Source organism: Macrotis lagotis, chromosome X, assembly GCF_037893015.1.
Source record: "Macrotis lagotis isolate mMagLag1 chromosome X, bilby.v1.9.chrom.fasta, whole genome shotgun sequence".
Lineage (NCBI taxonomy): Eukaryota > Metazoa > Chordata > Mammalia > Peramelemorphia > Peramelidae > Macrotis > Macrotis lagotis.
Window position 1 is genome coordinate 549930574 of NC_133666.1, and position 16103 is coordinate 549946676.

A 16103-nucleotide genomic window follows, 5' to 3' on the forward strand; every position below is an offset into this window, starting at 1 on the left:
ATGGGAACGGGGGTGCGCTGGCTGTCTACCCGTGAGGGAGCCCGGCTGGCGCCTTCACCACAGCGCTAAGAAAGGGATGGGGGAAAGGGCATTGAGATTCAATTAAGCGCGTCGGATGGGGCAGTCCGCAGTCCACTCGGTTGGGAGGGAAAGCCATCTGAAATAGCACTTTGAATGGGTTGCCCGCCTCTGCCTGTTTAGAAGAAAAATAGGGGGGGAAATAGTTTTTTCCCCCTAAAGGAAGACGACTTTTCTTTGAATGAACCTACAATCTTGTTAAGAAGTCATAAACATAGGAACAAGAATCCCCCCTACAAGTCAGACAAGTGCATGCATCCAGCTTCTGTCTGAAGACTTGCAGGAAAGGGGCTTTTCCCAGTCCCATTCCATTTTTAGGTAGTTGTAATTTCCAGTCAGGTTCTTCCTTAAAAATAAATTTAGGCAGAGGCTCATGCCTGTAATCCCTGGTACTGGGGAAGGCTGTGCCTAGTGGATCATGAGCTGGGGGGTCTGAGCTATATAGTTCTAGAGCCAACAGGATGGCTCAGGTCAGAAATGAACAGGTTAAAACTTCCATTCCATCTGGCCCCAAAAATGGCCCACTGCAGTTCATGAGAGAGGGAGATAGCCTTAAAAAGTACAAGCAAAGTAAGTTTAAGCCTTCCTTTCTATAACTTTCACCCTCTGTTCCTAAATTCTGCCCTCTAGTGAATCTGACTGGCTCTTCTTGCATAGGGCACAATTAGTTGTTGGAAATACTGGGAGACAGCCTATAGCCTCCTTTTTCTCTTGACCCAATTGCTTTAACAAACCCTTATAAGGTTTTCGTTGGGTTGATAAGGCTGCTCAACTTAGTTTATGCCATATCTTGTTAATGTTCTTTTTAAAATATCGTGTACAGAACTGAATAAAAAACTAGTTATAGGCAGCCTTATACAGAAGCAAAATCTGGGAAGATGGTGTCTCAAAACTTTCTCCAGTCCTGTTTCCGCCAGTTACTGAAATTCAAAAGGATTCTCTGGCAAGTAAAACCATCAAAAAAAGTCCCATTTCTCTAAACTGGGGGAATAGGAAACACATAGTTGTTGAAGGTTTCCACTTAAATAAAATTTTTTAAAAATTTTATTGATATCTTTTGTTTGTATAGCTCCTACATTTTTCTATCCTCCCAGCAATCCATTTTTAAAACAAAGGGAAAAAAAATAGGGACAAGAGGAAAAAAAAATTCAGTAATGAAAAAACACTCTATAAGAAATGTTACTCATGTACCCCCCCACTTCTTGAAAACAGCAGGGATATCTTATTATCTCTCATTTTTGTGGGTCAAAGTGTATTTTAATAGTTTTCATTCACTTCAATGTGCTTGTGGTTAGTTTGTTCTATTTATCTTGTTGTAGACATTTTAGTTATCTATTTCACTTTGCAATAATTCATATGTCTAGGCTTTTCTGTATTCACTTAAAAGTCAACTTTAAAATAATTAAATTCTTTTTAAAAGCCCTGGAGAGATTTTTTCTTTGGACTTGGCCAGGAGGACTTATACAAATAGAAACAGGATCTGGACTCATTTTTAATCTAAAAAAATTAAGAATATTCACCAAGAGCAGCTCCCTTGTTTCCTCTCATCTCATGTCTCTCTTTTCAAACTTATGTTTCTCCTCCACTCATCTCTTAAAGTAACCTTTGTGATTTCCAACCACTCTTCATTCCTCAGTAATTCCTCTCCTCCTCATCTTCTCCAGCAGACTGCTTCCACTCTAATTTCCCATCTCTTTCTATCCCCTGGCTCCCTTCCTGCTTCCTGTAAGCCCACATTTCTCCTGTCCTTAAAAAAAACTTTCACTAGGTCCTAATTTTACTTTTTCAGTCAAATTCCTTGAGAATGATGTCTATGCTAGGTTATCTCCACTTCATCTCTTTTTCTCTTATAAACCATTTACAAGTCTACAGCCTAGTTCCCAACTTCATCATTCAGTTGAAATTGCTCTTTCTAAATTTACCAAAGCTAGCTTGAGAAAAATCTAATGGCATTTTCTCAATCCTTGTCCTTCTTGAGCTTTACAAAGCTGACATTGTTGACAAAATACCTTCTCCCCCTAGGTACTTTCTCCTCTCTGAGTTTCTCTTGCTGTCATTACTTTCTTAGTCTCATCTGATCACTGCTTCTCAGTCTCTTTTTCTAGATCTTCATCCATGTCATACCTTCTAACCTTGACTGTCCCCCAAAGATCTGTTATAAAAGAGAATTCTCTATTACTAGGTGATCTCATTAATTCACTTCAATGCAAATGATTCCTAGAGCTTTATATGCAACTCTAGTGTCTGAGGAGCTCCTATCCTGCATCACCAATTGTCTATTGAACATTTTGAACCAGATGGTATCTCATACTCATCATTTACAAACAACTTTTCTCATCAAGCTTCACTTATTTTGAACTTTCCTGTTACTGTTGATGGCAATGCCATCCTTTCAGTCACCCAGGCTCCCAACTTCAGTGTCATCCCTGATTCTTCTCTCTTGCTCACTTCACATATCCAAGTCAGTTGCCAAATATTATTCCTAGATATCATCTTTCAAGAAATTACCAAAGAAAACTGTCATATATTTTAGAAGCGGAGGGTAAAATAGGCATTGAAACAATCCATCAATCACCTTCTAAAAGAGATCCCAAAATAAAAACTGTCAGAAATATTATAGTTGAATTTCAAAGCTCCCAAGTCAAGGAAAAAAATATTGCAAATAGCCTGAAAGAAACAATTCAAATATCATAGAGCAACTGTCAGGATAACACAAGTTTAACAGTTTCTACATTAAGGGATCATAGGTCTTAGAATATGATATTCTGGAAGGCAAAAGAGCTTGGATTACACCAAGAATCAACTACTCAGCAAAAGTGAGTAGTTTCCTTTCAGAGGAAAAGTTGTATATTCAATGAATTAGGGGACTTTCAAATTCTCCTGATGAAACTACCAAAGTTAAATAGAAAATGTGATCTTCAAATATAAGATTCATATGAAGTATAAAAAAAGTAAATAAGACAAATCATAAGGGACTTATATTCCTGCAAGGAAAGATGATTCTAATAACTCATATGATCTTTCTCATTCCTTAGGGCAGTTGGAAGGAGCATATTTAGACAAGGTATATGATAAATACTCTGGAAGGCAGAAGAGTTTGGATTACAACAAAGAACAACCCAGCAATATTGAACATACTCTTTCAGGGGAAAGATGGACATTCCATGAAATAGAGTACTTTCAAACTTTCCTATGAAACAACCAGAACTGAACAGAAAATAATGATCTTCAAACATGAGGCTCCAGTGAAGCATACATAAGTAAACAGACACTTCTGCCTCATCTGTAAAATGAGGTAGAAAAGGAAATGATAAACCACTTCAGTACCTTTGTCAAGAAAGTCCTAGATGGGGTCAGAGAGAGTCTGACTCGACTTAAAAATGGTTGAACAACAAGAAACATCAACATGAATAATTACCTATACAAAGAACAAAAAGAGGAGTTGTATATAGACCTGTCAATTTGCTATGTAAAATTTAATATAGGTATTATATGTAAAATTTAACATGGCGGTGTTAAAGTTATCCTCTTTATCTTCCAAGCTTTTTTAATTTTAAAATATTTTATTGATATGTGTCTCTTAGGCAGTTAGTGGCACAGTAGATAGAGTACCAGGTTTGGAGTTGGCAAGACACGAGTTTTCATATCAGCTTCAGACAATCTCTGAAACCCTGATCAAGTCACTTAACCTGCTTGCTTCAGTTCCTTTAACTGTAAAATGAACAGTGCTGTGTGAAGATTAAATGAAATCAATTATAGGTGACATATAAATGCTTATTCCCTTTCTCTTTTTATTCCTCCTCCGTTTTAAAGAATACAAACTTTTCATAGAGGTCAAGGCCCTTCTTAGCAATCTACCATTTTCTGTTACAATGAGATGTGGAACTTCAATAGCTCCAAAGAATGAACTAAAGAATGGAGAAGTACATGGGGCAATGTGAATGGACTGCATCTCTAATCAACAAAAAACTGAGAGGAGAAAAGCATCATCAAATTTGTAATAGGAAAAAATGATGTGGCAGGAAGAGCTAGAATTCATAGAGCACTTTTAAGTTGTCCAAACTGTTCTACATGTTACCTCATTTGTTCCCTGCAACAACTATGTGAGTTGAATGCTATAATTTTCTACATTTAACATATAAAGAAACCTAGGTTGAGAATATTAAGTGACTTGTCTGTGTTACATCACTAGCAAGTGTCTGAGGCAGGGTTCAAATTCATGGAAAACAAGTGGAATGCTGAGGGCTTTACTAGTACTAAATCAAATAATGCATGAATATGGTAGTTGGAACTCCTGTGGTGAAATTTCAGGTGAACCAGTACAAGGATGGGCAGACATGAATTAAGTTACAATCTGCATCACTGGAGAAAACTTTGAAATTAATGAGATTACAATTTTAAAAAATTGTTTTAAAAACATGAATTAAAATGGGCATTTACATATATACACAATTGAATAGAGAATTGTACATGAAATTTCAACTCTTTAACAGCTTGTTCTTTTAAAGTATATAATAAACTCACCATGTTACTTTCAAAGCTCTTATTTTGTCTGATCATTTATGCTCAAGAAAATGAATTAAAATTAAGTTAAGGTTTGAAAGGAAAAAGTCTTCCCATAATATTAAACAAATCATTTATTCAAATCTATTAAGACAAAATTATTTATACAAAACATAAACTGATTAACAAAAAAATTAATAGATTTAAAATTAATCCCTTTCCATTCAATAGCAGCTAAAGAGTTTTTAAGAATGTTTCAAAGTCCTGTAATGAGGCTTTAGCAACCTCTTTACAAAATACTTCATCAGGAATAGATACTAGTCTGTCCAAAGAGATGTAATTGGGTTTTTGGGGATCATATTGTGCTTTTCCTAAGAAGGTAAGAAATAAATGTCTTTCTTTGATTTTTAGCAGCTTTGAATTGAACACCTAGAAAAAGAAAAAAAAAAGGAACTGAATTACATCATACCATCTTTAGACTCAACAGTAATATTAAACTTGATTACCCATTTACTTTGTTTCAAATTTGGGCTATTTAAAAAACCAAATCTGTCCTAAAAGTATGAAGAAGTGTCACAAGCGTGGACGATTAATAGAATGTGCCATGGTCCTAAGGCTAACTCCAAAACAAGAATTTTTATTTTCCTTTTTTTTAGCAATTGGTCCTACTAGAATAAACATATACTCCTAAATTAGCGAATTTGAAAGAGACAACTCTTACCCAAAAGGAGGCACTATGCATCAAGATATGTTATTTATATATATATATATATATACATATATATATATATATATATATGTATATATATATATATATGTATATATGCAAACATAGTAATACTTGCAATAAATTGTTCTTAATGCTTACTGTATTTAATATATAGTATCTAGAAATACCATTCCCAATATAGAGAATACTGAGCACATAAATCTTTTGACATGTTTGGCAAAAACAGAATGTTTGCAAAGTTGTCAGTTTTCTAGTTTGGTTAATCAATGCCAGTTACAAAAGATCTAGGTTCCATTCTCAATTGTGCCATTTATAAAACAAGGGTCAGTAAGTTTAACTTCTATGACCTCAGTTTTATGCAAAATGGAGATAGTAATACTGGTAGCTTCCATGTCCCAGGATTGGTTTTAATGAAAGCCTTTATTAGTAAATCTTAAAGCATGATATATAGAGTTAATATTGCTTGACTTACAAATTAATTTCCTCACTGGAAAAAAAGCTACAATTAGGTAGTCAAATTATTTGGTGAAATAAAATAACTTTTATTTTTTATAAAGTTTAAAAAGAGCATTTTTTTAAATTGTCAATATGGTGGGAAAAGAGTGAGATGTACAGATCTGTGTTCTTAGTTCTGCTACTTATGACCTGTGTGACCTTACTAAGCTAAGTCACTTAGAGAAGACCTATTTTCTAAGCTACAAAATACAGGAATTGGATTATGTGACCATTAAAGTCTCTTCCAGTTCTAAATCTATGAATTTACAATTATTTTGGCATTAATCTAAAGGACAGTAATAGTCTTATGCCAAAAATATTTTGTAAGAAGCACAGGTTATTAATATCTACTGACTGCCAAGGATTAAATGACATAGACATGGAAGTAGATATTAAAGATGTAATGCACAGAATTAGAAACAACAAGGCTGCAGATAAAAGCTCTTTACACAAAACATGAGTTTGAAAAAGAACTAAATTTGCATAGTGGTTTGTGGGAGTAATGACAACTTTTCTTTGGCTACCACACAATTGCTGAAGACAGCTTGCCATTTTCAGCTTCTGTGGTGCTGCCAGTTGCAATAAGGTTAGGTGAAAATTTATAATTAAGGCTCTAAGGATAACCCACAACACATTTTAGGATCCCACAATGTCTACCAGGGAGGACAAAGAGTAGTGCAAATACCACTTCCATTATTACCAAAGAACCTCTGAGAAATGAATATATTCAATGACAATCAAATTCTGTAGGCTTGCAAAGTAAAAGATTTCCTCAAGTTGGTTAGAGGTATATTTGTACAACCACGACTATGTTCTACCTTGTCCTTAGAAGAGTATTATGGAAAAACCAGCCTGACAGAAAAGAATAAATTCACAATTATAGTATTTTTTAATTAGCACTTTTCATTTAAAATGTCTATATATTACTTTAGAAATATATTATCTTTAAATATATAAATGGAGTGATGATCTCAGCAAAGATGCCACCAAAGATGGCATTCATATAGGCTTACTCTCTTCAATTTATTATGGTATGAAGAGTGGATATCTAGATCCTAAAAGGAAATTCAAGTTCCATCAGGTTTTACCATATTATGAAAAGCTTCAAAACTGTAGGAGCAACAGTTTTATATCTGATTTCTGAAGAATAGTCTAAGCCCTAAGAGACTCATCTCCAGTAGAATGCTCATTATCTTTCAATTTTGGTCATAGCCAGTCATAAACACCGAAATATAAACAATAGTTCCTATTTCTTATGCAGTGGATGGTAACTAAAATATCTTCCTTAAAACCCACTGCCATCTAGCTGCCCTCTTAAAATATTTCTTAAAAACTTAACAATTTCAAGACACAATTGTCAGAAGCACAGGTTATGTGTTAATATTTACTGACTGCCAAGAATTAAATGAAGGTAGATATGGATAGATATTAGAAATTTAATGCATAGAATTAGAAACTACAAGGTTGTGGATAAAAGCTCATTAGTCAAAAGATTATAAACAAGGAAAAGTCTTCAAATTCAAATTTTGACAACTATTTAGGCTGCATAATTTGATTCTAATTTCCCCATCTGTAAATGAAAACAGTGACCTATTTGAAAAGAAAATTAAAAGTAAAAATCGTCTTCTAAAATGTTTTGAGAATTATACTCCCCCCAAGAATGTAATGATTCCATCTCAATGTGGGTGTATACTTGCTTCCCTTGTGAACAAGTTTTCTACTCTGACTAGTACCAGCATGCCTACAGAAAAGCAGGCTGGGCTATTTAATAGTGTCTGATAATTATATCTGGGCAGAAAAAATTCAATTACCCCACAGCTATTATTTGTGAGTATATAAGAAGTAGAAAAGAACACAGTTGAATTTTTCAGTTATGACTGAATTTCCAGAATTGACAATGATTTGTAGTCCTACAAACTGAGCACATTTCATAATAGGCAGAACCACAATCATCTTGATAACCAGCTTTCAAAGTAGAACAACATTTTAAAAGTCATAACATGATCTATGAACAAACTTTGATTTCCATAGGTATAGGATACAGTTATTAAGTAATTACTAAAATGATTAATGTATCATCTAATCTAGTAAGAGCAAAGGCTTCATTTAAAAAAATTCCCCTAGAGTTCACTGACCACCAGGGGTCACCCTGCCATTATCACAGAAATAAAAACCCATCTTTGATATTCTAATTATAGAAATATAGAATTTCAGAGGTGGAAGAGCATTGGTAGCCATCTAGATTAACTCATGTCCTAAAAGGAATACCCTATCTCTGCCTGAAGACTTTGGTTGGGAGGCAAGGGGAGGCAGCCTATTCTACATCAGGACAATTCTAATTCTTGGGAAGGTTTTCCTGACACCAAGTCAAAAGAGATCTCTTTACCATTTCTACACTTTTCTCCTAGTTCTGCATTCAGGCATCTAAAAGAACAAGCTTCATCTTTCATTCACATAGTAACTTCTCAGGTAACTGAATATAAATAACTATGATGCCTCTCATGAGTCTTCTTTTCTCCACATTAAACATTCCAAGTTCCTTCAATTAATTATCACATGAAATGGATTGAAGGACCTACAATATAATGGTTGGTCATTAAAAAATACTTGTGAACATTCAAATTACTGGTAACAATTCAGTCCATTTGGACAGGGCACAGGTTGCAGAATGATTCTGACCTCACTCTATTTCCTTGAACAAGTGGAAACCCCCTAATCCTCAGCACATCTTCAGTCCCAAGCTACTTTTTAGGACAGGCTGAATTGTGATACTCAAGTGCCCTTTTGGGCATAAGTTCTTAACCTAGGGTCCACAGCCTCTTCAGGGAGTCTATGGATAGATTGGGGGGGGGGGGAGAAAATTCATCTTTATTTCAATAATTTATTTTCTTTGTAATTCTATACATTTTTGTATTTTGTATTGATTTTATTTAGAAATAATATTTTGAGAAGATTTCCCAGGTTTCCCAGAATACCAAAGGGTTCAATGATGCAAAGAAAAAGCCAAGAATCCTGTTCTAGAGGCTAAAAAAAGATTATTTCACTACTGTGTAAATGCTACAGGGGATATCAATTCATCCTCAATAAACCTCTGGAGAAAATCCTGGTGACTTCTGTAGTTCCAAACCTGAACTTGACAACTTGTCTGAAATATTAAGGGAAGGGAAAGGAGAAGAGGAAGGAGGGATGTGTGAAGATACACTAGAGTTGGAGATGCAATCATTACATGCTGAAGTCAAAGTTCTTCCATCATGAAATCAGTTCTACATCATCTATTTTTCCTACTGAATTTGTTTTGGGCTTGAAAACCACTACACAGCTGCTTCTGAGGTAGACTAATCAGAGTGGGAGAGAATAGGCACATATTTATATGCTATTTGCATATCCATTTGAAAAATATTTCCATTTAATAGAAAACAAGCTAGGGATATGTTAGGGATTAGTTGCATATAAGTTTAAATGGACTGTAAGTTCAAAGCATCAACCTGAGTAGACACATGGCAGCCATAAAAGCTAATGCAATCTTAGGATATTATAAGTGAGGTATAGCAGCCAGGACCAGAGAACTGATAGTCCCACTATAATTTGCCTAGTCAGATGATGTCTAAAAAATTGTGATAAGTTCTGAATGTCACATTCTAGGAAAGATATTGATAAGATGCAAGTATCCAAAGAAAAGTAACTAGAGTGATGAAAGGCTAACATCATGCTATATGAGAATCAAATGAAAGAAATTTATCCTGGAGAAGCCAAGACTTGAGGAAAAATGATAGCTGCCTTCAAAGATCTTAAGTGTAACCACCCAGAAACAGGGATAAATTTATTTAGCTTTGTCCCTGAGATAATGCAAAGAAAAACTTCATAACAATTAGAAGTATTCAGCAGTGGAATAGCCTAAGAGGTCATGACTTCTCCTTCACTGGAAGTTTTCAAGAAAAAGTTTGGATGCCCACTTGTGAGGTACGGTATATAAGGGATATAAGGGGTGAGGGATGGGAGAAAGATAAAATGACCCTGAGCTCCTATCCAACAATGACAGTCTGTGAAGTTCTGACTTGTAATTAGAAACAACAATCTGGGAAGGAGGAGTCAGGTGATCAACAATTTATAATTCAATTTTCATTAATCCTTATGAACTCTCAAGTTTCTCCAAAATAGGAATTATGTGTAAGACTTAAAAGAAGTTTCATTTTTTACCATGAGCTAGGACACCAAAACCCCAAAAATGTAAAAACCCAATGAACTAATAATATAGTAAAATCCATAACCCCTAACTCTCTCACTCAGCATCTTCTCTCCCACAGCCCAGTTCTCTCCCAGCTGCACAAGTCAACAAAAACCTCTGAAACCTAAAACTCCTCCCCTATTCCCCATGCCACTCAGAGCTCCAAACAAACAGCAAAACTTGCTTAGGCTATAACAATATCATAGCAAAGTTTTATGCCACAAGAGAGCTTAGCCAGGGAATGGAGAACAGCAGGGAGAAGGGGCAGGATAAAAATGTGCCTCTGTGGCACTGCTCTAAGCCTTAGGAATAGAGCTCAGAATCCAGCTGGGACCAGATCTGACCTCTAGGCAGAGACCAAGGCTGGTAAATTGTGAACTGCCCAGTGTGGGAGGTAACTGGAACACTTTGAAATCCAACCCCAAAGGACATTGCAATCAGAGGAAATTCAGAACATGAACAATAAAGGGAAAAAAATGAAATTATCAGAGACATAAGAATGAAGAAAATTCAGTTAAAGATGTTGAATATAAATAGATAAATCAACAAAGAAGATATTAGTGGCAGAAGTCTAACCTTTAGGTAAAAGAATTTAGACATCAGTAAATAAATATTCAAGAATTTTTGAAGAGACTTGTCCTAATGCAATCTTGTTTTTCAAAAGTAATTTATTTCATAGGCTCATGTTAATTTTTGTCATCCTACATGGCACAAAACGAAGAAGGAAGAATAATTAATGAAGTTTAGGAGAAAGTAACAAGGGGCTCCTAAAATTACATTCCTTCCCTCACTTTTAAATATCAAGGAAACCTTAATTCTTCTTGGAGCATAATTATTTTGGAATAGAGCAACACAGTTTGAAAAGAATCAAGCTCAAGCTCCTGTTAGAATATGGCTCCTTTTATATGGATTTGGGCAGATGAGATCACACAACAAATGAAATCTTAAAATTCCTTATGAATTGAAAAATAGCTAATCAAGTTGTGGTAGATGAAGTATTAGAATATTAAGTTGCTCTATGAAATCATGAATATAATGCAAATAAGAGAAGCCTGGGAAGAAGTGTATGAACTGATGGAAGTGAAGTAAGAAGGACCATAAAAATCAGATAGTACATTTTATAGTATATAAGATTGTATACCTATACAATGAGAGTAATGTAAATAATAAAACTGAAACTGAATACTAGGGGAAAATGACTACGCTTGGTCCCAAAGGAAAGAAAAACTGCCAGCACAGATTTACATTTAGACTCAACTCCAGTGCCCAATGAATTCATGATAAGTTATATACTTACCCATACTGGTACAAAATTACTAGCTCTGAATGCATTTAAAGATGAAAAATTATAAAAACTTTTTCAGAGAAGTTTTATATGAATTACCTGTGGGAATTTGACAATAATATGATGAGGAATGTTCATCACATTGTGCACATAGTCAAATGTGTCTGTTAGTTTCCTTTTGCTTGCAGTTAAAATCTTTGGGATTCTGGTCACCATGTGCTGAATTTCATTGTGTTTAAAGCCAAGTTGAAGTTGGTAGACCTAAGAAAACCCATACATAAAAAACAAAAACAAATTACATATAATTCTGGATTAAGTTAAGAAATGACATCTCAATCTATACTGATCGTAAACAAAGCATTTAGACTTTTGTGGAAAGTTACTCTGACCCCCAGTGGGATAGAAGTTTTACTTCAGGACAAAGTTCCTCTGAACCTCTCTCATTGACAATGATGCACTGGACCTGGAGTTAGGGCTGACTCCAGTTCAAATCTGGTCTCAGATATTTGCTTGCTAATTGACCTTGGGTAATCACTTAACCTTTGTCTACTTCAGTTTCCTCAGGTTTAAAATGTAGATAAAAATAGTACCTACCTCCCATTTACCCTTGAATTGAGATAACAAGTAAAGCACTTTGCAAGTAAAAACCTGGGTGTCATCTTCAATTCCTCACTCTTACTCATTCCACCTACCCTAAAAGTAGCCAAAGCCTGTCATTTCTCCCTTCATAACATCTTTCACATCTGATTCCTTCTGTTCACTCACAGAGTCATTTACCTAGTTTGGACCTCATGATCTCTTGGCCTGAATTACTAAAATACTGTCCTAATCTCCAGTCTCTTCCCACTTTGATTCATCTTCTAAGCAATTACCAACCTCACTTCTCTGAACCCCCAATGTCCTGAACCCCCATGCAAAAAATTCCAGTGGCTCTTTATCAAGAATCAAATTAGGGGACAGCTAGGTAGCACAGCCGATAAAGGACTTGAGTTCAAATCTGACCTCAGACACTTAATAATTGCCTAGCTGCGTGACCTTGGACAAGTCACTCTTAACCCCATTGCTTAAATAATAAAATTTTTAATAAAGAATCAAATAGAAATTCCTGTTTGATATATAAAGCCCTGTACAACCTGGTCCTGATCTACCTTTCCAGGATTATTATATACTACTTCTTTTCACATATACATATTATGTTTTACTTAAACTGGCCTTGTTCCTCAGACAAAACAAAAATCTCCCATATCCATGTCTTTGCATTTGCTTTCTCCTGTGCCCAAAATACAATTACTTCTTATGCTTATCTTCACCCTCACCTCCACTTCCCTTTAGACTCTCTAGTTTACTTTAAGACTTAGCTCAGTTCAGTGGAACAGTAAATATATTGCTAAATTGTTGTATCAAATGAGACAATATTAGTAAATCACTCTAAACCACAAAGTGCTATTTATTGTCCTTTAGAATTGATTTTATTTTTAATTTATGGAATAAAACAAGCATTTCCATAGAATAAAAAAAAAAGATTGTGCACAAAACTGCAAACCTATTATCTACAACTTTCTATTCCCTTAAAACATATAATAAAATCACCATAAATTTCTTTTTTCTTTCTTTCTACCCTCCCTCCATCCCTACACATAAAATTTTTCTACACATACTTCTATTTATCAAATTCTGGATAGCACTTTCTTCATATGTCCAATGTCATTAATCTAGTTATTTATAATAGTCAAAATGACTTATTTACTCAAAGCTAATCTTAAAACAATATTGCTGGCCCCTCTCTCCCATCATGAGAGAGGTGTACCATTTTGTTAAGAGATCTAAATAAAAACCATTTTAATCACTTTGAAAAAAAAACAATATTGCTGTTTACTAAATACATCATTCTTTTGATTCTGCTCATTTTGCTCTTTATTATTATTTACATTAAGCTTTTCCTGAGACCTCCAGATGTTAAGGCCCTTCTCCCCAAATTTTATCTATTTTGTATATGCCTATATGTGTGTGTGTGTGTGTGTCCATATTACTTGCTCTAGATAAAATTCTTAAGACAAGCCCTATTTCACAGTGAGTTTTTAGTATCTCCAACAGACAGCATAATGCCTAGCACCTAGAAGATGCATGATAATCACTTTTTGATTGATTGATGGAATATTGGAAGTCATCAAGAACAAGGGAATGAATTGCTAGATTGAGGAAGTGGTGAGCTGGGTGCTTATCTCCTTGAGAAGGATGGAAAAAAGCTGGATGCCAGCAGACTGCCACACTGAATGGGGTGATATAAACTGATCAAATGAAGCTCCCAGGAGAAGTACTGTTGAGTTGGTGGCAGATAAAGGGTATCTTAATAGCAGTCAAGATCAAAGAGTATGATGACTTTTCCTCCAAGTCCACTGTGTCTCAAGACACAAGAGAAGCAAAGGTCAGTTTTCTAGAGAAAAATGAGGTGTCTGACAAAGAAATCTAGGTTACTCAGAGTGTCAGAACAGAGTCAATCAGGTCTCGTGCTCATTTTTCTCCAGGTTGAATTCTGGTCTCTTGCTCATTTCTCTCCAGGCTGAATTCTGGAATTCAATTACCATGCCACAGCATTTCATCCCAATGCTATGCTCAGGGCACAGAACCCACACATTGTAAGCACGCTCAATTTCTATGGATTCTCCATATGACTGGATGGTTCTTTCTAGAACCTCCATTTAAGGAGGGCTCCCAGATGCTAATGGCAGCCTGGGATTTGAGGTCAAGTTGAAACAAAACTATCCTTTCAGAAATACTTCTCCAGAAGCTACAATTACTTTAAAAATATTAAAAACTTTAAAAACTTAAAAATATAAAGTTTCAAAAGACTCTGTTGTACCTAAAGAAGACTACAAATGACTCCTTTAAAAGAAAATAATTTCGGGTAAAGGCTATATATTTGAAAAAAATATGAGAAAAAATTCATACCTTCATATTTTCTTTCACAGGCTCAAGACTTCCAGTTAATAGTCTCGGAAGACGAATAACTAGATCTCTGGTCTAGAGTGAGAAACAAAATAATCCATTATCACAATACATAAAAATTCAGCCAGTTTTTAAAAAACCAGCCTTTTTTCCTAGGATGAACAATGACATTTAAAACTACTGAAATTATTATGAACTTAATAAACTTATAGAAAAGTAATCTCCTAAGAAAACTTTGCAATGAAATAGCATATATTTAGCATTTACTATGTTATCATGGTGCTAAGAACACATCCTATTCTCAAGGAGCTTCCAATCTAACTGGGAGAGCACACATGTTCAGATATGGAAGAAGACAGGGAGAGTGGCATGACATATGGGAAAGGTCCAAAGATGGTATTATGTCCCCCCTCACTGGAAGTCTTCAAGCAAGGGCTAGGAGATCATGTGTTGGTTATATTGTAAAGATGCTTTTTATGGAAAAAAGTATAAACTTTAGATCTCTTCTAACTCTGAGTATAATTCATTTGGAAATGAGTCTGGGAGTTTAAACTTGATGTACTTGGTCCATTCTAATATGATTATAATCAGCAATTATTTGGGGTCTGATCTTTTTACCAAACTCTCTCTCTATACACACACACACACACACACACACACATTCTTAAGCATCAGCATAGCTTAATCATTTTTGATAGTTAATAGCATTCAATGGATTAAAGAAATCATAGGCTGCTTATCCATTTTTCTATTGTTGGACATTGGGACAGTTTTAAATGTTTTGCTATTAAACATATACTTAGTACATATAAATATCATTATAATTTTTTCCCTCTTGGATATCAGTAACAATTTAAATGTGATTTAATTAATTAGTTTATCTGTGAGAAATTCAGAGAGAGATTCAGATATAAAGGCCAAGACATATCTATATCTATATACACACAGATTAAATTATTTGCATGTAGACAAAATTTAAAAATCAGTATAGCAGAATGGTCTAAATAGCTCCAATAACATCTATAGACTCAGAGAATTATTTAATTCTTGTCTAGAAAATATCAGCTATTTTACTGACACATTCATATAAGTAGAATGCCTCCAGAAAAAGGTAAAACCATGACAGGTTCCTATGTATACTTGATATTAACATTTCAATATTTTTTTCCCTTTACCTTTTGCACATTCAGTCCAAGTTCTTTCTGGATAAAGCCCAATCTGTTATCCAATCTATCCACTGGAAAACTCAGCAAGTATGGTGCATTAACAATCATCCTTGAGATGTCTGTCTTACTGAACTTTTTTGATTCAAGGTAAGCCACCCTAGGTGATAAACATATATATAAACATATTTATGTATGTATCATCAATGAAAATCTACTGTTAGTATAGTGGTTTTATTTAATTCTTTAAAATATAATGAACATTTACTCAATGAATAGAAACACTGAGTATAAATAAAGTGGCAACTATTTTAATGTTATTCAAGATTAAAAAAAAAACTCAAAAAATTCTGGCCTAATTCTACAAGTACCACAATAATACCAAAGTGAAGACAAAAAAGCTCCAACTTTTTTGGCTTTATTCAATCCCTTAATTTTTTTCCTTAATTGGAATATCAGTGTACCTACTAAAAATCATATCATCTACACAAAGCCTTATCTTTGTTATCTGTATTGGTATTTCTTCAAAAGTCATTTAGGATTTCTCAGGCAAAAAAGCAAACTTATGCTTAGTTGTTACTGGAAGGAAAAAACGTGGTCAGAATTTTAGTATTAATGAAATATATTTTATACAAGTATTTTAACATTCTGGTCACAATTAAAAAACTATTTTACTAT

General features: G+C 34.5%; 1 protein-coding gene across 5 annotated transcripts in view; it reads right to left on the reverse strand.

Moving 5' to 3' along the window:
* Positions 1-7: 7 nt before the first annotated feature.
* MTERF3 (mitochondrial transcription termination factor 3) overlaps positions 8-16103 on the reverse strand; it is a 66166-nt gene continuing 50070 nt past the window's right edge. For 4 of the 5 annotated variants that reach the window (XM_074200341.1, XM_074200339.1, XM_074200340.1 and 1 more), the window contains 4 exons: positions 15438-15585; positions 14266-14337; positions 11416-11577; positions 8-5010 (listed from right to left, as the gene is read on the reverse strand). In XM_074200341.1, coding sequence (XP_074056442.1) covers positions 4816-5010; positions 11416-11577; positions 14266-14337; positions 15438-15585 — 577 coding nt within the window. In that variant the 3' untranslated portion in view covers positions 8-4815. The remainder of the gene's footprint in view (positions 5011-11415; positions 11578-14265; positions 14338-15437; positions 15586-16103) is intronic. The other variant, XM_074200338.1, reaches the window with a different exon arrangement.